Here is a 25,763-nt window from a genome sequence, read left to right as displayed (position 1 = left end):
TTCAAGGATTTTCATTCTTTCTTTTTTTCATATTGTTCTAAGAATTTTTCCATATACTGTGTTTCCTCAAAAAAAAATGCCACAAAAGTATCTTTGTTAATACAAATAAATGCTCTTACTTCTCTGGGTTCAATACCCAGTGGTGAAATAATGATGTCCTATACTTCATACCTGTCCAGTTCCTTTTCTGTTTTGCTACTTATTCTTACTCATTGCTTTATTCTGTTTTCTTCTCTTCTTTCACATTCTCTTGCTGTTTGTGCATATGATTTATTTTCTTCCTTCATTATTTCTTGAACAAATTCTTCTTGTACTTTGTACATTATATCACCCAGTGACACTGCCTTTTCACTCTCCAGTTCACTTTGCTCAGTTAAGTATTTCATATAAACCAAATAAACATCCTGCAGTGCCCCCCCCCCCTCCGACTGAGGGTTGTAACAACACAATGCAGTCAGGTGCTGTAGCATCTTATACAAACAAATGTTGCTGAAATAACTCCTCTGAATCCATAATACCTACTTCAACTCTTTCTTTTCGCCTTTTAACCAACTTTCCTTCCTTCCTTTTCTCCCTTCTCTCCACTCGACCTTCAACACATTATTTAACATATCCGCCCCTTCTGCTGTTCGATTAACAGCTTCACTCATCTGCAAAACCTGGAAAACATGCTCTTTCTCCTCCATGCTTCTCAGAGCAGCCTCTGTACCTGGACAGGAAGTCAGGAAGCACAACAGTGAATAGAGTCTCTGTACAAAAAGAGTAGTGGAAGTTTCTGATGCCATTACCAATTTCCCCTAGTAGTATAAAATACCACCTTGGGACTCCCCTGAAAAGAGGCCACTAGTCTTTCTGGACCATTTCAGTCAACAAAGGATGTATAGATGGCTAGATAACTACCCGGGGGTGAATTTGCAGATGTGGAGTGCAAGACATTTCAGTGGAAGCAGTGTTCTCTGTGATCTAAACGCACCTGTCCAGTATGTGCTGTTTGTTTTGCTAAAAAAGGTTGAGATTTTTGTAAGTGTTGTTGCATATTTTTGGATCTGTAAGTGTGTGTGTGTGTGTGTGTGTGTGTGTGTGTGTGTGTGTGTGTGTGTGTGTGTGTAATTTTATTTTTATTCATTTATTTATTTTTTGTAACATATCCTTGTATCTGTAAATATGTTTTGTTCATTTCTTACATGATCTTTTTCACCCGGACTATGCCTGCAAATGATCCTTTGAGATCAGTGTTCTACCCTGGTAAATAAATATAAGTAAGTAAATAAGATCCATTGAGTGATGATTTATGATACCAGTGGACTTGAAAATGTGTAATAGGTCAGACAGAAAAGGGTCTGTTGAAGCTGTATATGTCATCTATCAGTACCATATATAATGCTAAGAAGTGAGACAAGGCTTTGACATGGTCTGCATATGATTTAGGCCCTTGATTTTTTTTTTTTTTAGTGAGGAAGTGCAGTGGTTGTTCTTGTTGTGACACATGTTTGGACTGATACATACCGAAAGTATTAGTATACTCCATGATCAGTGTAGTGATTACAAGGTACAGTGGAATGATTGCATCCCTGTATCTGGACTGTTACATCTCCTCAATCTGTAGGTGTAGGTTCTGCTTGGGAATACTAGTTCAGATACATATTTGAGCTCTAATAAAATTGATACATTTCTTTCCCTGTATTTTTCGAAAGAGATGTAAATCTCATATTTTTTGTTCTTGGCCTGTCTTCATTTTAACTTTATGCTTTTGAAGTTTTACTCTTCACATCCAGTCTTGTTATTTGACTTTATTCCTCGAGTGTCCTACCTATTTTAAATACCTCAGCATGTATGTGTTTTATTTTCATTTCTAGTGTGGCAGCCATAGTCTGGGTTGTCTTCCATGAGTCTCTCGACAGTAGCATTTCCTTTCTCCTTTTTGACTAAATGTTTCTTGCTTTTAGTAGCTTTTTATCTTTGTAGACACCCAGCTTGTCTTTCTTATCAGTAATTGTTTGCTACTAATTGTAACAATTGATATCTTTTTAATCATTTAACAGTTCCCTCAAAGGGAGGGCTATTTTACTGAATCGTTCAGACAGCCATCCTTGCCACTTTCAGAAGAAGGCTTGATGAGTGGATGGGAGATCACAAATTTGTTTCTAGCTCAGACGGTATTGACTTCTTTTTGGCAACCAGTTATATGCTTAGTAAGCACCAGTGAGGCTAACCTTTGAAGTTAGTAACACCATTTCCCTACCAAGGCTCCAGAGATTGTATAGATAGAAATAAAAAAAAGATTCAGACGAGAGAGAATTTTTTGCAGAGAGAGAAATCATTGTCTAGCTGCTGTAAAGATTTGTTGTTTAATCATTTAGTCAAATCATACTCTTCATGACCTCAAGGACTTTAGAGTACCAGCCCTCAGTGTAGTCATCTGCATCTTTAAGTTCTTGCAAATTCGTATTCATTACTTCATGAATGCTTTTTATCCGTATTAGCCTCTGCCACCCTGTTCTTATTTTGCCTTGGATTTTTCCCAGCATCAATATATTCTCTAGTGAATCCTCTCAGACCTTCGAGTGAATGGGCTTTGTTTCCTGAAGTATTCATTGATTTGAACTTTTTGCAGTCCGTGGAGTTCTCAGAATTTTTTTCCAACACTGCAGTTCAACCTTATTGATTTTCCAATGCAGAGCTCCAGTTATAGTGTAACTCTCACAGGTATATGTTGTTATTAATTATGTGCATATTTGTTGGCAGTACAATGTCTTATTTGTTCTTTAAAATATTATGTGAATTTGCCAAAGTTTTCCTTCTAAGAAGCAACTGTATAGATAGGCAAAATATTGTGGCATTTGTGGATGCATTAAGAAAGCTTTTATACTAAACATGTGGTGAAGCTCCAATGATTTTTCCTTCCAAGCAAACATGTGAGGATTGAGAATCTCACATAGGAAGTATAAATATATTTTGCGCCGTTGTAGTTGTAGATGTGTTATCTGTAACAGAATTCCTCACTGGAAAAGATTGCACTTTAAAATAACATACCTGTTAAGTTCACAGAGAAGAAAATATGTTTTTGCAGATGGGACAAGTCCCTACATCCTCCACACCCTTTCATCTCTAAATGTATTGAGTCCTAAGATTAGGCAACATTAAGGGGTAAGGGGGAACTTGCTTACTGCTCAGTTCTGTGGTAGCCTTGATTTCAGTGGCAAAGTTGCAACAAACTATGGGAGTCCATTAAATATGACTGATTGCTACAAGATTATTGAGTGTGATCATACCCTGGTGTGTCCTGTATGTGTGAGGTTCCAAATGAGTCACTAAAATATGTATACAAGTCATGATGCAGTGACAATTTACTTTATACTTTGACGATGATTTGCTGCTTGTTAAACTTCTTTGCAAAAGTACCCGATGATGGACAACATTTTAAGAACTGTGGAGAGCTGCTGTTACTTTTAGCTGTTTTATTTAATCCATTTTAACTATTACCCCATCCATTTCCCTGTTTTCTTTTGGCAGCAGAAAGTCGAGGCGAAAATGTTGCTCATGGACATGCCTCCACAACTCAGTCTGTCAGTGTTGTGAATGTATGAATTCCTGAACACACAATTATTTGACTTTTCCCATTTGCAGTACGATTGGCAGATGCTAAGAAAAGTGACTCATAGTGGATCACTAGACATATTATCTTTGCCAGCAGGCCTTGAACTGCCCATTGGAAAAAAATGTCAAGGATCACTTCACCTAGGGCATGTCTGCTTCCACTGTTTGCCTCAGAAGTGTCTCTGGTGCAGACACTTATGCCACAGCTACTTGGTCATGTATTCATACCTTCATTGAAAACTATTGCTTGGATCCTGACTGCAAGAGCTGGACCTCCTTTAGTACTTGTATACTTCAAGACTATGCCTTCTAAACCTTGACTTGTTTTACATTCTTCCTGCTCTTGTTTTTAGGGTTTATACTTCTTGAAAGTCTTCCCAAATGTAAACCCATCAATCAGGGCTCACCATTGTCTGATTTTCAGTTGTATTACTGTGTCAGTTGATTTGGCAGTGACCATCTACAATGGATTCTAAATACTCTTTCATTATCGTGCTGCGTCTGGATGGCTTCTCCACCCAGTGGTTGCTGTTTCATTTCCTTTTAAGCTGAGAAAGTGTGTATTTATATATATTTGTAAGAAGTATATGTGCCAAATTTTTGTTGCTTTTCAGAACATTTGTCCACTAAGTGGTTGGAAGATGAGCTGGCAAACTTAGGCCTTCTCAACATATTCATGCTGATATATGGTTTCAAGTCCCAAACCTTTCAGTTCTGACAGTAATTTATCCAATATACCCATCTACATTATTTTTCCACAACAAGAAAGTAGACATATAGATCTGTATGGCTCTGTGTTTGTCATATTTCCGTTTCTTTTAAAGATGAGTTTAACAAGTGCATGTCTTCAATCTTGAGGAATCTCCACATATGTAAATGACCTAGTGAATAACAGACACAGTGGTAAAGCAAGTTCGTGCTGAAAGTCATGATTACTAATTCCGTCTCCTTCCTATGCCTTGTTTGGGTCCAATTTTCATAGTTCTTTTTTCAGTATAGTCTAATTTAATTCCAGTATCTGAAGTTACCTGGATATTCCTAGGGCAATTTATCACCTCCTTTGTGTGCCAAATTGTTTTACATAAGATTTTGTAAATATCTCTATAATCTTTTGTGTTTGAGAATAAATTTTATAGTCTACACACAGTTTATCAGTTTGTATGTCTTTTCTCCTAACCACATCTTATGTACCTACAAAATGGTTTCCTGTTATGCTCAATATCTTGATATAAATGTTTCCTTAATCTGCCAAATAAGTGTAAAAAGATCCTTGAAATAAGTGCCCAAACAGGTTGCTGCTAGCACTGTTTTTTTTTACAGTTACACCAGTAATACATAATATTCATTGTTTTCAAGTTGAATGCTGTGACTCTTAAACATACATCATATACTCATTGTGTCCTGTTTATTATCTACTCATTTTAGCATATACATACTCATTGCTTCTCCTGTATATTATGTACTCATTTTAACATATACATAGTTATTTGATGATTTAGGAATATGCTCATTTTATTATATACTTACTCAGTGGGACCTTCTGTACAGTATCTATTCATTTTAGCATATATATTTATTTGATGATTTAGTAGTATATTTTAAACAAGTGTAACACATGCACCTTACACATATGTTGTACTAAGTGGCACAAAAATGCTTGTGATAAAAGCTTCTTGGCCACGGTGGTGCAGCGGTTAGCGTTGCCGCCTCACAGCAAGAGGTTCTCTGGTTCGATCCTCGGCTGGAGGCCTTCTGTGCGGAGTCTGCATGTCCTTCCTGTGGTCGTGTGGGTTTCCTTTGGGTGCTGCGGTTTCCTCCCACATCCCAAAGATATGCTGCAGGTGGATTGGACACTCTAAATTGGCCCTAGGTGAGAGTGTGTGCATGTGTGTGCCTTCTGTGGAAGGTTGGGCGCCGGGCTGGCAACTCATCACCGTAAAACTCCACTGCCAATCATGAGTGGACAGGTGAACTGCTGTGGTGACCCCTAAAAAGGAAAAGCCAAAAGAAGAAGAAGAAGAAAGTGTTATAGATGTTCTTTGCAGAGAGTGACTCACGGTGCATGGTTACTAATGGTCAGATCAGAATGAGCAAAGGCCTATTACTGAATTGTATATCCTCCAGTTATTTATAACTTCACAAAACCTAACAGAAATTGGGGGAAGTGTAATCTATTTACTGTCAATGAATGTTTGTTTATTATAGCTGTGCATAACTCCAGAGTATATCACTATGAGGTACATATTTGTTTTGTCATGGTATCACTCATTTTTTATGTAATTTTTCTCCCAGTTACCCTTTCTACCACACTCTAATGTGCTCATTCATCTACCTAATTAAATAGCTAATGCAGTTTTGGTGTCATTGTGTGGCTAAATATGTATGTGCATTTCCCAGCAATAAAGAGTACTTAGCTGGGCTCTGTAGTTCAGAGGGGAGAATGCCTGACTGCATTTCTAAGCAATAAGCAGTTTGTAACCTGCTGCATGGCACAGAGGGATAGAGCCTTCATGGCAGCCCAAGTTAACTGGATTTGATTAGCAGTCCTGGCACTGGAGAACCCAGGAAGGGAAGGAGGAGGAGGTGTGAAAGGATATGGCCAACTCACCTCTCCTGGTAGAGGAGGAGAGGTAGGCTGCATGCACTCAGGGGGAACAATGTGCAGTTCATTTTCCCTGATAGAGACCAGAGAGACCACAGCTTGTGCTTTGGGAGGAGAGGCAGCATAGCTTGGAGGCAATGCTTCTTGTGGAAGTGAGGCACTGTGCTCCACCATCAGACTGTTTCACCCGTCCTCCAGTGCTTTTCTGATTATGTACTGGAAGGTTAGGGCATGAAATGGACAACCTCTCAAATTGCCATGATGACTGTCTAAATGATAGCCCCTTCTGGGTGACCCGTGCCCAGGTGATAATGAAAAATGGGCTGACTGATTGGAAGGAGGTTGATGATTGACAAAAAGTATGGGTAAAGAGAGAAAAAAAAACAATAAACAGAACTTTTCTTTTTTTATTTAATTTATTTTTTTTATTTTGCTTACCATTTAATTCTACAATGAGTTCTTAATACTAAGCCAACATTTTTCCATTCAGAAATAGCCTTTCCTTGCAGCATTAAATTTCTGGGCAGGCTTTACTCTTCACTTTGTCCAGGCCTTTTTTAAATCATACTTCCCCCAATTCTTGACATCTGTTGATTATGTACTTTTTCAACTTGCATACTCTGTCCTTCACTGAATACCCCTAATAGCCATTAGTGGATGAGATATGTACTTTCCCCAAGCAGACCTTCCAATTTCTCAGTGGGATGTAGTGCTGTAACTGACCAACTCAAAAGGGTTTATGGAGCAAGGGCTGATATAAGTAGAGATGGGCGAGTGCAAGAAGCTGTCATACTGCAGATGGATGTTGCCACTGATGTCAGTGTATGGTGTACGTGCACCCACTCACCATTTTCTGATTATCACTTCCCCTTCAACCTTTGGTAGCCTACAAGGTGCATGATTTCTGTCGCATGTCTTGTGTATTCAGATGAAACACTGAGGCAAGGAATGTGTTCAAGTCCTTCCTTGTACACATCAGGAGCTGTAACTGGTACATACACTTTGAACTTCATATACTTACTAATTGCTTCTAACACACTCACTTATGCATCTCTATTCAAGCTTGCACTCACACTGAATGACTGTACAAAATGGCACTGATCTTGCACGTAACTAATATGCATGTGATGTCTAGCTATAGTCGCTGACTAGGTTCAGTATACACACTCATTTGCAGTCTCCACCAGAAGGTCCTGTAGGTTGTAGCTTGTCCCATACCCTCCCCCAGGATATGACAACTGCCAAGATGGTCATTTTCTCCTGTCCCTTTAGATGTTTGCTTTTGTGTTAGCAGATTATCTCTTTCTCCAGGAAATTTGTGTTTTGTGAAAGTTATTGTCACAACCTTATTTGTCATTTTGTCAACCTGAGAGACACTTAGAAAAATAAGGTTGGACTTTGTTTTAGATCAGAGGAGTGGAAATTTGTAATTAAAATGATGATGTTCTTTGTGTTTCACTGTTGCAGTCATTACATTTGGGTAATCTGCTGGCAGGTTGCCCTCAGTTGGCCTGAATGTCAAAGTCTTGGGTCCTGCGTCGGTTGCTGTCTCCTCTTCCATGATGTCAGGTTGTCAGGGGTATAAAACAGGCAGCCGATGCCATTTTCTTTAGTCTTTTTTGCCGCACGGGGCCCGAAGCAGAAGCAGTTCGCAAGTGCCGGTCGGCCGACTCCTGAAATTTTTGAATTCGAGTTTCAGAACCGAAGTCTTCAATTAAAGCTAAATACCCCATTGGGGAAACTTTTTCTTGCACCATGCCGATGTCAGTAAAAGTTAATAATTGCATTAATTGTGGGAAGCAAATACCGCATAAGGATTTTAATTTGTACTGCATTCCTTGCCTAGGCCCAGATCATAACGTGCCTTGCTGTCGGTTTTGTGCTATATTTAACCAACGCACTATTAAGCGTCGGTATAGCTTTACTTCAAAATGTTTTGGAAACAGATTTAACTACCCTGAAATGTCGTCGGATAGCAATCTGACTACTGGAGTTCACAAGAAATGTAAAGAAAAGGACAGAGACAGACCATCAAGGTCGAAAACCAGATGAAGCTTCTCCTAAGCCAGACGCCGGTTTGCCGGTACTCAGTGAGGCACTTTCGCAGCCCCTGATACCCGCTACTTTCGGGTCGCAGGCCTCTACCGAGACCCATGTGGAGTCCAGCACGCCACGAGATTCTCAAAGTATTGTACCCACGGATGTCTCTCCCTCGGATGGGTCCAGAGACGCTGAGCAGGCACTGGCTTCTGAGGGTGTCTTCAGGCCTCAACATTTCTATATAAAACCGACACCAGCTTCAAAAACAAAGACAAAAGCAACTTCTAAGGCTAAAAAACTGACGCATGAGCCACGTGCTCAGGCCTCTATGCCCAAAAAGCAGATGATCAAAATGGCTGAAGACCTGATTACCTTGATCCGGGGTACCAGCCCCCCCCCCCCCCCCGATAAGAGGCCTAGACAAGACACTGATTATGAATCTTCAGATCAGGTTTCTATTTCTTCTGATTCCTCTTCTGATCAGGAATTTTCTATACCACCCTATGAGGATTCAGATGCAGAGGAATCCATCCCATCTGCATCTCCTCCTGAAGATTATTCCTTTGAAGAAACCTTGCATACTTTGAGGGAACATTGTCATTGGGAGAGTCAAGATTTCTCAGAATCAAAAAAGAGGCTTAGGGATTTCCTTCTTCTCCCTCAGCATAGGCCTTTAGCCATACCTCCTGTATTAGACATTGTTGATGATGTGTTTTCGGAATCAAGCATGACTCCAGATTCCTTACCTCCGGCTCCTAGCAAGCCAGACAGTTATTACAGGGTTCCTGACTCCCACAACTTTTTATTCAAAAACCCTGCTGCTGACGCTGAAACTGTCCCACAGGGTTCCAAAGGTGTAAAGGCCTCAACAGCTAAGAATCCTACCTCCTCTGATAGAGATTCCAGGGCGCTGGATAGATGGGGAAAGAAGGTTTATACGTCTGCAACCTTAGCAATTAGGGCCTTAAAGTGCCAGTTTCATATGCTTAAATATCAACAGCATGTTATGGGATTATTGAAACAGAAAATTATGTTGATTTCTGAATGTGTGGAAAATAAAGAATTACAGGAATTATTGCATGCAGCAAAACAAGTTGGAAAGCATACTTTGCAATGTGGTTTTGATTCCTTGGAGGTCTCCTGCAGGGCGCAGTTACTGGATCTGTGATTAGAAGGCATGCCTGGCTAAAGGAGCAAAATTTGCCTGATCATGTTAAAGCTAAATTGTTGGATGCACCTTTACAGCATGATAATCTGTTTGGTAATAAGGCAGAAGAGGTTGTAAAGAAAATGGAAGACAAAGCTAAGTTGATGCAAACTGTAAAAGACTTTTTACAAGTGCAGCCACCAAGATTCAGTAGACACTGGCCTACAAAAAATTGGTCCTTTCCTGTGTCCGACAGAGCTTCACGGGGAAAATCCAGGTGCTCAAAGGGCTCTAGATACCAATCACAGGATTCTTACAGGTCAAAGCAATCCAAATCTGGAGGAAATAAAGTGCAACCCTACAGTAAACAATCTCAATGACTTCCCTCTGCCATCACCAAGCACTTATCTTTTGGCAGCCCCCTTAGGGGGAAAACTAGCACTTCATGCTCAAAATTGGCCGTTAATAACCCAGGACAAGTGGGTATTAAACATAGTATCCCAGGGATACAGATTTCATTTCCGCACTCTGCCAATTCCAAATGGTTGGCCAGATCTGCCACAAAATCAATGAGCAGAGGCACTGAAACAAGTTGCATCCCTCATGGATATGGCGGCTATTCAGCCAGTGCTAGAACAGGAAAAAGAACAAGGGTTTTACTCAAGACTGTTCTTGGTACCCAGAAAAGACCATGCCTGGCACCCAGTACTGGATTTATCAATTTTGAACACATTCTTGGACATACTAAAATTCAAAATGCTAACTTTGCAGCAACTTCTGCCCATGCTGGGCAAGAACGCTTGGCTAGTGACTCTAGACTTAAAAGAGGCATACCTGCATATCCCAATAAGGGAATTGTGCAGAAGATACCTCAAGGCTGGTTTTATGCATTACCAATTCTGTGCACTGCCCTTTGGCTTATCTAATGCGCCCAGGGTCTTTACAAAGTGCCTGACACCAGTAATTGCATTTTGCAGACAAAGAAATATACAAATCTATCCTTACTTGGACAACTGTCTCATTCAAGCAGAAAACAAGGACATTCTTCTTCAACATCTGGCGTTTGTGAAAAGGCTTCTAACATGCCTAGGGTACACAATAAACTAAAAGAAATCACAACTGGTACCCTCTCAAAAGATAACATTCCTGGGTGCAAGCTTGAATAAAACTGCCCAGATGGCTTACCTTACGCCAAACAAACAAACGCAACTGACTATTTACTTTAAACAGATGACAACAAAACCCCAGTTATCTGCAAGACAAATTCTGCAGGCTTTGGGTTTCGTGGCATCCTGCATTCTACTGATTCCATATGCAAGACTGCATATGAGGAAATTACAGTGGTACCTAAAAAGTTTATGGAGTCAACATTGTCACAGTCTGGAAACAATGATTCCTCTCATTCCCTGTGCCTACAACAGGAGTTTCTGTGGTGGGCAGAGACTTGTCACCAGAACATGGGACGATCTTTCACTTTACCCCCTGCCAACCAAATCCTAACTACAGATACATCAGACTATGCTTGGGGGGCCCACCTGGTGGGGAGATGCATTCAGGGCATATGGAGCCCAAAGCAAATGCATCTACATATCAACCAGAAAGAGATGTTAGCTGTTCAGAATGCCCTGACAGCCTTCAAGGACTTACTTCATCCAGGACAACTACTGATAAAGACGGACAACACCACAGTTATGTGGTACATAAACAAGCAGGGAAGCACACACTTCTACCCCTTTGCAGACTAGCCATGGCATTGTGGGACACAGCCTTGACTTACCAAGTACATCTCCAAGCTCAATTCCTGCCAGGAAAACAAATATTCTGGCAGATGACCTAAGCAGAAACCTTATGGACCCTCACAAGTGGAAACCGAATCCACAAGTCTTCAGCATGATAACAAAGAAATGGGGGAGCCTGGACATAGATCTATTTGCCTCTCTCCAGAATTATCAACTGGACAAATTCTGCACAAGGACTTATCACAGATAAGCATGGAAAGTGAATGCCCTATCCTTCAGTTGGGAAAACCTATCAGTCTACGCCTTTCTTCCTCTGCCTCTTCTTCCCAAGGTTCTACTAAAGGTCAGACAAGAAAAACCAAAAATGATTCTGATTGCCCCGGACTGGCCTCACCAACACTGGTACCCAATCCTGGGGAATATGTCTCAACTCCCTCCTTCGTACTTGCCTCAAAAACCTTATCTACTGTCTCAGCAGAACAAACAAATCCTGCACAATCAGCTCCAAACTCTGAACCTGGCAGCATGGCTGATCATGTAGTTATTCAAACAACACCTCTCAGTAAATCTGTGATGGCTGCCATTTTGGAAGCCAGAAGGCCTAGTACTAGAAAATCTTATGCTGATAAATGGAAGAGATTCTGTGCTTGGAAGCAAGCACAAGGAACTGACACAGCAAAGCCAAATATTTCTCAGATTTTACAATACTTGACTGAGATGCTTGACAAGGGCCTATCTTTTTCATCAATAAAAATCCATGCCTCTGCCATCTCGGCTCATTACAACACAGAGCCACCAATCTTTTCTCACCCTTTGCTAAAACAGTATGTTAGAGGGGCCAGAAATTTAAGGCCTCCAAGAAGTTCACCAATTCCTGCATGGGACCTCAATTTTGTGTTGAAAAAGCTCACCCTGCCTCCATGTGAACCAGCTGCTACTGCATATATACAGTTTTTATCCTGGAAAACAGCTTTACTTCTGGCAATCACTTCAGCAAGAAGGGTTTCAGAGCTACAGGCCCTCATGGCTGTGGAGCCTTTTATTATATTTTACCCAGACAGGGTGTCCCTCGGGGCTAATACTTCCTTTATGCCTAAGGTGGTATCCAGTGTGGCTCTTAACCAAACTATTCACCTGCCAACTTTTTATCTATATCCACAGAACAAGGGGGAGCGGATTCTGCATTCCGTGGGCGTGCACAGACAACAAAGATTCTACTTAAACAGGACCAAATCTCTAAGAAAGTCTGAGCAGCTACTGGTGGCATTTTCTGCAGGATCAGAGGGAAGGGCTATTTCAAAGCAGACTGTTTCAAAGTGGTTAAGCCACTGCATTTGTTTCTGCTATTTGCATCATGGTAAACCGGTGCCCAAGGGCATTAGGTCACATTCCACCAGGGCTGCATCTACATCAGCAGCTTTTCTCAGAGGAGTACCAACCAAAGACATTCTAGAAGCTGCTACTTGGAGTTCTGTTCATACCTTTACAAAGCATTATCATTTGCCTCTCTTCTCTAAGTCCAGGGCAGGCTTTGCCACTGCAGTTCTGCAGGGCCTTATAGCTGCTCCTAATGCTATTTAGTTCCAGCCTCCCATCCATAGCTTTGGGATTCTACCCAAATGTAATGACTGCAACAGTGAAACACGAAGAACATAGTACAGTTGTGTACACTTACCGTAAATGTAGATGTTCGAGTGTATTCCCTGTTGCACCCGCCATCCCCCTTTATTCTACATCTTCTCTTTCCTTCACTATATTCTATAGCCTTTGTGGTGTATTTGCTTTTAGATGAAGGTATGTTGTGACAATTGTATGTATTTATAGTTTTATATATGTGTGTATATATATATATATATATATATATATATATATATATATTTGCTCCCCATTTGGGGGGCACCTGACATCTGGGGCATGAAAAACTAAAGAAAATGGCGTCGGCTGCTTGTTTTATACCCCTGACGACCTGATATTCAGGCCAACTGAGGGCAACCTGCCAGCAGATTACCCAGATGTAATGACTGCAACAGTGAATACACTCGAACATCTACATTTATGGTAAGTGTACACAACTGTACTTTCCTGTATAAGAACCATATATTAAAGGAAGTGCCATCAGAAAATTTGCATTAATCAAGTATTCTGTGTCAAACTCACCATCATACAACTTTGTCCATTTAACAGTCTATTCATGTTATGGTGTGTTAATGCCTTTGTTTGTGAATGCTGAAAAGTGTCTACATTACTGTACAAAACTCATAGGATTTCTAGAGCTGTTTGCTGAGGAACTTGGTTTTTGATCTGCAGGTTCAGTTTGATGAGAGAGAAGATACAAAAAGTTGCACCATCGTTATAAATGATGATGATGTCTATGAAGGTATGGAGAGCCTTACCGTGGAACTTAGCATGCCAGCATATGCCCTTCTTGGAGAGGTTACCAAGGCAACAGTCTTCATTAATGACAGTGAGGATGAGCCCACATTGCAGTTTGACAAGAAGATTTACCACATTAGCGAAAATGCTGGGTTATTGTTGGCACCTATTGAAAGAAAAGGTCAGTACTTGTTTGGAAACGAGGTGTACTAAACAGAAGTGCATGCTGTGATCATGAAATTTTGCAATTAAAAGTTTGTACTTTTGTGAAAGTGGCATTAGCGCTTTTGTGGGTGGATGTTTCTCTTACTGTAAGATGAAATACAGAGATTTAGTGGTATACTGTTGCTTAGCTTTTAGTATTAGCACTTAGTCATGAATTAAATCAAATCTCTTAGGCTTTTAGGCATATTCTTGCTTATTACATCATTTAGGAGTAAATTCACTTGTTACAGAAGAGCAGTGTGTGACAGTTGTGACTATCGCAAATTATCTTTGGGTTCGATGTAATTTTTAAGTAGAGTGTTTGGGAAGTGTATAAGCTCTTTGTTATATGAATTATGATCAGAGAAAAGGGACATTGAAGAAAACTGTATTATTCCATGAATTAAGATTCTCAAACCAATAAGAACTAGAAAGAATCAAATGTATAAATAGGAAAAGTGGTTGATGAGAAATTGCTAAATGATAAAGGGTTGGAAAGAGGAGGCAATAGGAATAAGAGACATCCATGTCTACTGACACTGCTTCTGTGAGTGGGAGCTGCTAATTTGATTATTGAGGGTGTTCTGTGAGAGTATAATTCATTTTTATTATACTTAAAATGATGTCTACTCCATTTAACAATGCAGCTTTCTGTCTGAATCTGTGTATGTCAAATAATGGAGTTCAGGGTCTCCTAATAATGCATTAACTTCAGTTCAGCTGATATAATTAAAACAGTAACAAGGTGCAGCTGTTAGGAAGTGAAATGTTTAACACAGTGCAGCTTGTACTTCATAACAATAGTGATCTAACAAAAGTGACAACTTACATTAATTGGACACCATTATCATAGGGAAGTGATCCATAATAGCCCCTACTATGAAGGTACTAGGATTCATAATAGGGTTACTGTATGCTTGAGCACACTACTTAAAGCTTGATGGCTGGACTCCAAGCAAAAGCTCATTGTTCTGTGGAAGAGTACAGCAGAAGAACATCAGATGGGAAAAGAGAAGGAAAGTGAATGATTCTGACTGAAATGTACATCTTTGGCACTTGGCTAAGAATGTCCTTATTGCTCTCTAAAGATGATCTATCCCTGGTTCCACCCCACCATCACCACCACCACACATTCCTCCGAAATGCTAATGTAAATCAAATAATTTGCTGAAAATAAGTGTCACAACCAAAATTAACCCCTGACCAAATGATGACTAACCATACTGGATATCAATTTTTGTGTTTAAATAGTCTCTTTAAACATATAGGTTCATAGGTTCATACTAGGCTATCTGCCCTAGGGCATTTATAAGCCTAGCCAGAATGTGTTTGGCTTTCGCCACCCATTTTAAATTTATTTTTCTATGCCCTTTTTCGAGGTTAGTATACTGTGCCTCTGTCTAACAGTGACACAGAAGTGATACCCGGGGTAAACCTACGATCTCCCATCCACTCATCAAGATTCCTCTTGTATAGAGTCAATGAGGGACTCTGCCTAACCTGGACTGGGATTTTATTCCAGAGTGAAGGGAGCCTCTGGGTTATGAATCTGTCCCTCCAGCATGTCCTATTTATTTCAGTGCTGAGGTTCAAGTCTCTCGAGCACGTAGCTCGATGGGATTTGGATTTTCTGAGGTGCAGCATGTCCATTAATTCCGGGTTGGACATGGCTTTATACGTCCGGCACAGATCGCCTCTGAACAGGCGGTATGCCACTGAGTAGAGCTGGAGTTTCTTTAACAGGGCAGCATATGGCATCTGTTTGAGCCCTTTGATCCTCTTGGTGAGGTACTTTTGGGGTCTTTCCAGTTGCTGCAGGTGTCTGGTAAGGTACATCCCAAAAGGGGCTTTGTACTCAATTATGGGCCTGATGAGGGATGAGTAAAGAGGCACGATGACCTCCCCTGATCTAGATGTGAATCCCTTCATGATTAGGTGAGGTATATAAAATGTTTTTCTAACCACTTTGGCCACGTGGTTGTCAAATGAGAGATTGCTATCAACTTGGGTCCCCAGGTCCCTAATTACTTCTTCTGTACTTAATGGATTACCACCTATGTGGTAATTTGTGGGCACTTTGTTTTTGCCAAAGGGGATGACTATACACTTTTAGGCATTTAGCTTGAGGCCATGGCTCTGGCACCAGTTGTCTGTTTCTCTGAGGCCCTTTTGGAGGATGCTTGTGTCGGCTGGAGAGTCGATTATGGCACCCAGTTTGCAGTCATCTGCGAACTTGGTCAGCCACAATCCTTCCGTGTTGGCCTGTACCTCCGAGAAATATATACCGAACAAGAGAGGTCCCAGGACTGAGCCTTGTGGGACACCACTTGTAACTGGTTTGGAGTCTGACATGGCTCCAGCAATTCTAACCATGTGGGTTCTGTCCTTGAGCCAGTTTGCAATCCATCTAGTGACATAGGGGTTTATATTTAAGCTGGTGAGCTTATCTATAATGCCCGAGTGGGGTATTGTATCGAAGGCTTTTGCGAGGTCCAGGTAGGCTGTGTGGACCACCTTCCCCTCGTCAATAGCCTTGGTGACTGTTTCAAAGAAATCAACCGGTTTTAAGAGGCAGGATCTGCCCTTAACAAAGCCAAACTGGGTAGGATCCAGTGTCAGTAGGTCCCCAATATCTTTATTTATGAGGTCCATGATGATCCTTTCCATAGCTTTGCAGACCAAGCTAGTCAGGCTTATGGGGCGATAGTTTCCAGGATCCGTTGAGGCACCACCTTTATGGAGAGGGACCACTGTTGCTGTACGCCACTCTTTGTGCACATATCCTGTAGTAAGGCTGAGATTGAACAGTAGTTTTATGTTTGGGTTTAGCTCTTCTTGGAGTTCATGTAGGACGCAGCCCGGGACACCGTCTGGTCCCATTGATGCTGTGTTTTTTGCTTTGGAGAGGGCGGCTCTTACCTGAGCATTTGAGATGTCAGGGGGGCAGCAGTCTGCTGGGATAGATATTTGCCCTTTGGTGGGAGAGGAGAAGTTTGCACTGAACCTGTCAGCTGGGATGTTGGCAATGTCTGTGGGTTCAGTGTATTTATTGTCATTTTGGACTAATTCTGAGCATATCTGGGAATTACCACCCAGGTTCCTAACATAACTAAAGAAAGCCTTGTGATTATCCTTAGTGTCCTGTGCAATTTTTCTCTAGAAGCTGGCCTTAGACAATTTTATGAGTGCCCGTAGTTTTTTGCTAATACTGATCAGTGATGCCTTCCCTTTTTGGGATTTTGCTCTATCATTTAGTAGCTTCCTCCTTCTATTGTATAGTTTGTTTATGGCTGGGGTCCACCAGACAGGACGTCTGCCTTTGGAGGATTGGGTCTTGGTTTTGTTTGGGATCGCATGATCCATGCATTCCTGAAGGTGTTCATAGAATGCGTTTATAAAGGATTCTGTGGTCTGGGCCATATTTTCCACAGGCCCGGGGGCTTTGAAGGATACCACGTCGGTTTTGAGGAGTGTGAAATTTGCTTTACAGAAGTTTTTCACTGTGGTTTTCTGGGCAGGGGGTGGGGTCGGGCATATTCAACTAAGTATGAGATATTTGTGTCTTATTTTGCAATTGACATCTCGTCAACAAATAATATATGTTAACATGGAAATCAAAATATAAACCAATTGCAATTGAATTCTAAATATTGTAAAGAAGATGGAAGAACTGGATGTTGGAATCCTTTGAAAAGTGGGAAGAGCAAATTACATAGAAGTAAATGGAATCTGTAGGAACAGTACATGCAGAATAATGTTCAGAAGGAGGAGGAGGTGTGAGTATTAAAGGAAGGAATTGATCAATTTATGCAATGTTGCAGTGAATGCTAAATGTGAAAAAGGAAAAGAGTGTACTACATAAAAAATGTTGCTGTGGTTTGTTTTCTTTTATACTGATGATTGTACACCTGTGCTACAGTTTTGGTTGTAATGAATAAAGAGGTTTGTAAAGAAGAAAAACAACACAACATATGTTATTGTCCTATGAAAAACCAAGATACCACAAACTGTATAAATGTCTTTTCAACACATGCGGTTAAATGAGTTAAATGTTGAGAACTAATAATTTGTTCGTAATAGTATGCCTTAAATCACCATAAATGGTAATGATTAGCAGTGCAGTGATAGTAAATGCTAAACAAATTGTTTTTGTGTTTCAAGTAAAAACACATCAGCATCTCAAAAATTCTGTCACCTTTCTGTCCCTTCTCCATATCGGTGAGCTTATACCTGTATCAGTCCTGTTGCTAAGGATTAGACCATAAAGCTAGGCTGCTTCTACTTCTGAATAATATAACACAAGTGTGTCCTCATTTCTGACTGCACAGATACTATATTCCATTTTTTTCTGAAGGCAGTATAATCCATTATTTTTAATTGAAAGTTGCATAGCAGGTTGTATAAGTAATAATTCCAGTTACTTTCAAATACTTGCTTTTACTTAGGATAATAGTATATTTAAATGCAGGTTATCAATGCATTGATGGTGATTTCTTATTTTGTAACAGAAGCAAGTGTTTAAAAATTCATCTGCATTGTTATGATGATGACTAACACCTGTGTGGTGTGGAATGTCACACCACCTAGCTCCACATATATCATTGCAAAGTATTTTTTGAAAAATCAACTTAAAGCATACAATAAACAAATGTAAATAGTGTGTGTAAAATAAAAAATGTTAAAACTGTGCAAATAGCAATGTAGGAAGTATTCTTTGCATTGACAGTAGCGCATTCAGACCCTTTCCACAAATACTGTAATATATTATAATACATGAATTGTATTTTTCCTAAAGTTTCACATGCAAATTGTTATAACATGGAAAATGTACTACATAGATGTATATTGTAAGAACATGTTTGTTAACCAGACACAAGCTTTCACATGACAAGAAGAAATTCCTTTCTGAGTGCACGTTTATTTGAGATACTTCCAGAAATCTAAAAACATATGCTTAATTGTATAATTAGTAATGTAAATAACAGTAAATATTTCTCAAGATGTGCAACTTGCATGCAAATAGGAATGACAGTTTTCTTCAAGTACATGTAAGGTTTCAACTTGGTTTTTGATGTATTAATTACACATGGAAGTATTGCCTTTTTCATAATTACTAACGTAAAGTAGCAGTGTCTTGTGTAGTGTAATATAAATGGATACTGAAATTGCATTCCCCTGTCTCCACCGTAGCATTTCACACTACACCCCTCAATATCATGTAGGTCTGTCAGTTATAAAAAAGTGAGCAGATCCCAAAACAAGGTCTGGACACCATAAGGAGCTATAGGTGTTAACTGTAAGTATACAAAAAAGGCACTATAGGCTTGAATGGGGAAGTATATTGCCTTATACAAAAGATCTTTTCTAAAATTAGCACCCATATCTTGAAATATTTAGCTAATGATGTTGCACTTTTGCAGTGTTTAGCAACATTTAAAAGTTAAAATAATATATAATTAAGGAGTGCAAATGCGTGTACCTTAAAGCTCACCGCTTCACCTACTGCAAGTATGAAAGGTTTAGGCTTTGCTGTGTCTGCTGCAGGGCGTGTGTTAGAGCTGCTGTTTATTTAGGATACATTGGTTGTACTTAGAATGTATACAGTAGGACAAATGGTATTAATGCAGCTATGCTATGTACTAGGACTGATTGTATTCTGAATTTTTCTCTGCCTCAATTGCACTGTTTTGGAATGACTTAATACTACTTGCAATGTTTCTACGTTTCTGTATTCCTGTATATCTTCCTTATGTAAGCACTTAGTAAATATTGTTAAAACTGTTGTATTAAGCTTTTAGGCTTGAAAATAGCTGAAAAGGATCTTGTACTAGTTTATTCAGCTAGTAATAAACAGTGGGTGCAAGGGAAGAAGTTATTGAGGCTGGAACATGCGATTCTTCTGTTGGTAATAAACTAGTGCAGTTAAATTAGACTAGTAGCTTTAATTTATAATTCATAGCATTATCTCTATGAGCAAATTGATTGTAGTGCTGCTGTTTTTGCAATTTTTTGAATATTATATTGCCTGCAAGGCCAGTTCTGAATTTTTTTAATATGTTTATTGAATTAACACTTAAGATACAGGCAACATACATTTATGTAAAAGAAAACAAACCAAGTTAACATTTTCATAGTTAACAAACATTTTACATCACATACATTCTTTTGTATAGTTTCATCAAGCCAGCATTACACAGATTGCGCAAGTCCTGTATTCTCATAAGCATCATTTCTCCTCTAAAACATTATTCTGCATGTATTGCTCCCACAATATCCATTTTCCTATGTTATTTTCTCCTTCTGTTTTGTAAAGGTCTCACTTTCAGTTGTTTGATCTCTGTTACAATATTCACTACTTCAAATGCAGTTGGTTTAGACTCTGATTTCCATTTTCTAGTAATTGTTTTTTGGCAGCCACCAAAATTAAACTTACAAGCTCTTCCTATGTATACGCAAATCAGATCTTGTTACACAGCTCAAAAATATCGTGTAGTTGTGTCCATTTGCTCATCCAGTATTTCCGACAGAGTACTTTGCAGGTAATTTTTTTCCCAGTTATTTATTTCAACCCATCACACCTTCTACATTTGCCATGTACCCAAGTAAAAATTCTGTGGAGTCTGCTTGTGGTATAAAATATACCTTCAAAGCAAAAATCATAAATCTTCTAGATTTTGTTGCATATTTGGGAGTCATACATATGTCCTCTCAATTGTTTTCATGTGAATTGCTTACCCATTCTCTCTTCCCAATCTTTTCTAAATTCCTCTGATTATTCTGTTAGTTACTGCCCAATATTTTATATGCCCTACTAATTATCCCTTTTTAAACAGCAACTTCTATCCTCGATTCAACTAAAACCTCTTCAAGAGCAAGTCTTTCACTTTAAAATCCCAGTCCCTTCCTCTTTGCTGATATCAATCCCTGATAAATAAGGCAGTCTGTAGCCTGCAGTCCAGATATATTCTTGGCCTTTTCCCATTCTATTACCTTTCCCTGTCTTATTATTTGCTCCTAATACCTTGGTTCCTTTGACAGTTTTCTCCAAAAGTTCCAACCCCCTCTTGCCTGTTGTCTATTTTTTTAATTGCGGTCATCCCTATTGACAGAATTTCCTTTCACCATTCTCATGTTGGCTTAGTTCTTAAAATACTTTCTGCTATTTATGAGTATTATATTCTGTATTTTTTTGGTATTCTCCTTAAGAATCTGCATCCAAAATCCATCTCATTATTTCTTGAATTTCCCCCAGCTTCATCATCATCCCTTTCCACTTTGAATTATAACTTTCTGTTTGTTTTATGTATATCAGCCGTAACTGTGTAGCTGGAAAACATCCTTCCAAATCAGGTATTCCTAAACCACCTTGTTCTGTTGGAAGGATCAGTTTAACCCACTTGACCCTTGCTCTCACATATAGAATCATTCAATTCTTTATTAATTGCTGTGCACAATTCTCCTCTGGTTGATAAAAATATGTGTTAGTTGTATATAAAACTAAAGGGACTAAAAACATTTCACTGCTTGTATCTTGATATCCATATCCATAAACGTGCTTCCAGTTTCTCTGTTTTTGTTTTTATCTTCTAACCTTAATTCAGTCCCTTCCCATATATCCTTAACAGAATCCTTTTTTATCCTGTACTCCCAAATATTTAATTTTATTTTGTTGCAGTATAGCTGGCTATTGCTGAACCAGTTTGTGTGTGCGTATGCAGTTTATAGATATTGCATTTGATTTGTCTTCATTAATGTTATATACAGAAAAAAATACACTTGAAAGTGTCTCAAAATGTTCCACAACACTGAGCTCACGTGTCTTGTTCTTCTGTTCAGACACAATTTGTCAGCGGGAAACCTCAACCTTCTTGCATTCTCCTAATTAACTTTATTATTGCAAGTACTTCAGTTGCCCTGCTCATAACATCCCAGCATATTCTGTCAAATGCTTTCTCTGCATCAGGACCCACCAAGAACAGCAGTATTTTCTTGTGTTCTGCTTCCCTCTGGATCATCATTATTCTCTTACTGTTGTCAGATGTTTGCCTCCTCTTCACAAAACCGCATTGATCTATATCTATCACGTCTGACAGCACCTTTGCCATTATTTAGCTAGTGTAGACATAAACACTTTATAATCATGGTTTAAAACTGAAATGGGTCAGTATGAAGCTGGTTATGATAGGTCTTTACTGTAGGTGCTTCCCTCCTTTTAAATACTGTTAAATAAAATCTTCCATATTTTTGTAACTTTCTTCCTTGCAAACTTCCATAGGAATACCATTTGTTTTGGTTTAATTTCTCCAAATACTAGAGTTAATATGATGGAATATTTATGCAAAGGAGAGAGCAAAATTAATCAATGCAAAAAGCATCACTGAATATATCTGAAGAGAAGTACAGGCAAAGGCATTTGGTTATGGAAAATTTTACAGTTCAAAAAAATAAGAAAACAAAAGGGGGAGCATATAAAACAGAATTAGTAATGGAGAATTTAACGGAATAGAAATTGAAGTTATGAATTACCTCCATGGTGAAGGATTTAGTGTAGAAAATGCAACTATGCTAACATCACAGCATGATGGAACAATGAGTCCCCAAATTAAGGCAAAACAGGTGGAATGGAGAAGTATTTGATTAGCTGCTGCATAGCTGCCACATAGAAACTCTGGATGCTTCTGTAGGAAACCAGTACAAAAGTTCAGCTGGAGTTGAACAGCAAGGAAAGGCGTCAGGAAACAGTACCAACTCTGACAAAGTCATTCCTGTGGAATGTTAGGCCAGTGAGTTCCCATATGAAAGAACAACGGATGGCATATGATGCAGCTGAAGAGAAAGTTTCACAGGAAGATGTTCTGGAACTTTCTGTGGAATGCCTGCCAGAAATTGAAAACAAAGAATGTGCCCTCAGTTTAGAAGAAAAAGATCTAAGGGAAGAGTTTCTTGACTTAATAGAGTTGGATAGACATATTAAGACTGATGAAACAAATAAATTGCAGAAAGTCAATAAGACCCAGAATGTTAGAAGTCTGATAAAACAAATGAACACAGTAATCAAGACTTCCTCTTCTTCTTCTTTCAGCTTTTCCCAGTTAGGGGTCACCACAGCGGATCACCTGTCCGCTCATGATTGGCAGTGGAGTTTTACAGTGTCTAGTTGCCAGCCAGGCGCCCAACCTTCTACAGAAGGTACACACACGCACACACTCATGCCTAGGGCCAGTTTAGAGTGTCCAATCCACCTACATCCTGTCTTTGGGTGTGGGAGGAAACCGGAGCACCCGGAGGAAACCCACGCGACCACAGAGAGGACATGCAGACTCCGCACAGAAGGCACCCCAGCCAAGGATCGAACCGTTGAACCTCTTGCTGTGAGGTGGCAATGCTAACCACTGCTCCACCGCGGCCACCCTAACACAGCACTCAAGACTATTAACCAAAATTCACATGATATAGCAGAAGTAAAAGGATATGTTACCGTGCAGCTAAATTAATAGATAAAGTCTTACCACAAAATTATAGAGCAAGAAGGGAAAGGAAGGAAAAAATTAAATGCCTTCATGAAATATCGAATAAAGAAAACTATAAAGCAATTTAGATAAATGCCACTGTTCGAAGAGCATAGAAGAGGGAACAGGTTAACAAAAATATTTATTTTTTTTTATTTCACATTTGTTAACCGGGTTTGTCCAGCTGGGTAAGAATTTACCCTTTTTCAGTGGAGACAGGAGGGGAAAAGCCCCAAACAGACATACAAATACATACAAATAGAGACAAATTAACAATGTTAAAGAGCAAAACAACTTTATGGATACAATGGATAAGAGGAACATAATGTACTCAATGGAATAGTAACATAGCTATATATACAAAAAGTGTAATAATAGGTTGTAACAGGTGAAACAACAATAATAAATCCAGCAGGTAAGCAGGAAGGAAGTTAAGGTTGTAGGTAATATAATGAAAAGAAACAAGGTATAATTAGATTAGTGGCTAGAAGAAGAAATGTGTAAGTGCAGGGGCTTCAGAATTGAGGGAAAGTAGAGTGAGAGCAAAAAGTATTTTTATTTATTTTACATTATTTAACCGTGGGTGTCCGACTGAGCTGAAAAGGCCCTTTTTCAGCAGAGGCCCAGGGAGAAAAGCTCCACAAAGAAAAATTACAGATACATTTAGTTAGACATGATCAGTCATCATCATCTTCTTTCGGCTGTTCCCGTTAGGGGTCGCCACAGCGGATCATCTGTTTCCATTTCTTCCTGTCCTCTGCATCTTGCTCTGTCACACCAACCACCTGCATGTCCTCTCTCACCACATCCATAAACCTTATCTTAGGCCTTCCTCTTTTCCTGTTACCTGGTAGCTTCATCCTTAGCATCTTTTTTTCCCAATATACTCAGCATCCCTCCTCAGCACATGTCCAAACCAACGTAATCTTGCCTCTCTGGCTTTGTCTCCAAACCTTCCAACCTGGACTGACCCTCTAATATACTTATTCCTAATCCTGTCCACCCTCGTCACACCCAGTGCAAATCTTAACATCTTTAACTCTGCCACATCCAGCTCAAACTCCTGCCTTTTTGTCAATGCCACTGTCTCCAACCCATATGATCAGTATACACACAAATTACAAAAAGACATGTTTTTACAGTGGTATGCGGCACCTCAACAGTTACAGTGGAGAGAACAAACAAAAAAATATTAATTTAAAAATAAAGGTAATTAATAGATTTGTGGTGTACAGCTGAAGTTTGGAACATAGGTAGAATATATACATAGTACGTAGGTACAGTACATACATTGTAGATTAGCCAGTGTTTGTGAGTAAGACTGAACACTATTATCAAGAACTCTAGATTTAGTATGTATACCTTATCCACTTTGACTAGCCTGGGGAGCAATCATGATACTGCCAACTTTGCTTGAGATGCTGCCTGATGAGGTCTTTAAAGGAGGATTTGGATGATGTGTTTTGAATGCTAGTGGGGACAGAGTTCCATTTTTTAGCCAGTGAACTACTATATAACACATCTCCAAAGCTATTGTAGCTGTTGGTGACTTCTAGTAGTAGTTTGCTTGATGACCTAAGAGGCCTTTTGGCTGAGTGATGTTGTACTAGGTTTTTGAGGGCAGGACACTTATTGGGGAGGTAATAGGTAGAATGACAGAGGCAGAGCTGATTGTAAATTAGGAGGTTGGGCAGTTCAAGCCAGTGGAGCTGTCTCAAAGCAGTACAGTGATGAGTTCTATATGAGCAATTTGCAGCAAAGCGGGCAATTATGTTATAGCAGGCTTCCATTTTGCTTAGTTCAGTTTTGTTGAGATTAGTCAGAATGGGAGATGCATAGAGTAGGGTGGATAGAAGTTGGGAACGAGCAATGGCTGATCTTGTGTTGTTGGTAAGAAATGGTTTGATATGGTAGAGTGATCCCAGTTTGGCATGTACTTTTTAATAGTTAAGTTGAGATGACTATCAAATTTTAGGTGGGAGTCTGTGGTTATTCCCAATAGCTTAGCCTGTGCCACTGGAGTGACTGGAGTAGCATTTGTGGAATAGATAGTGAATTGACTGTTGTCAGTGTTTTTGTTAGAGCTGGTTATAATCATAAGCTGAGTTTTCTTTGGATTGAGGATAAGTTGGGCTTTGGTAAGGTAGTTTTCAACATCAGAGAATGCTAGTTGAGTTGTTTGCAGGAGGGTGGGAATGTTTTTGTGCAGCACAGATTAAGGTAGTGTCATCTGCATACTGAATGATAGATGCATGCTGTGTGGAGGTATGGCGGTCATTTGTGAAGACTGTGAATAGTAGTGGTCCTAAGATAGAACCCTGTGGGACTCCTATAGTTATGGGCAGCTGAGGAGAGAGAGAATTTTCCCATTTCACAGCTTGGCACCTGTCAGTTAAGTAGCTTTGGAACCAGGTAAGAGTGGAATTTGATAGGCGATATTGGTTTAGTTTGTTTAGAGAATTTGGTGTGAGACTGTGTCAAATGCTTTGGGCATATCCAAGAAAAGAGTTGACACCTGTGGGCCTTCATTTTTGAGACAGTTTACTGCATCT

General features: G+C 39.6%; 1 protein-coding gene across 1 annotated transcript in view; it reads left to right on the top strand.

Annotated features, from left to right (window-relative positions):
• LOC122792799 (extracellular matrix organizing protein FRAS1-like) overlaps positions 1–25,763 on the top strand; it is a 4,352,848-nt gene that overhangs the window by 3,398,766 nt on the left and 928,319 nt on the right. Inside the window, exon 53 of the mRNA XM_044060368.1 lies at positions 13,433–13,679. Coding sequence (XP_043916303.1) covers positions 13,433–13,679 — 247 coding nt within the window. The remainder of the gene's footprint in view (positions 1–13,432; positions 13,680–25,763) is intronic.

Source organism: Protopterus annectens, chromosome 2.part0 (assembly GCF_019279795.1).
Source record: "Protopterus annectens isolate FY-2018-M chromosome 2.part0, PAN1.0, whole genome shotgun sequence".
Taxonomy (NCBI): Eukaryota; Metazoa; Chordata; order Ceratodontiformes; family Protopteridae; genus Protopterus; species Protopterus annectens.
Note: the sequence above shows the minus strand (reverse complement) of the source record. Positions and strands in the feature narration are given on the sequence as shown.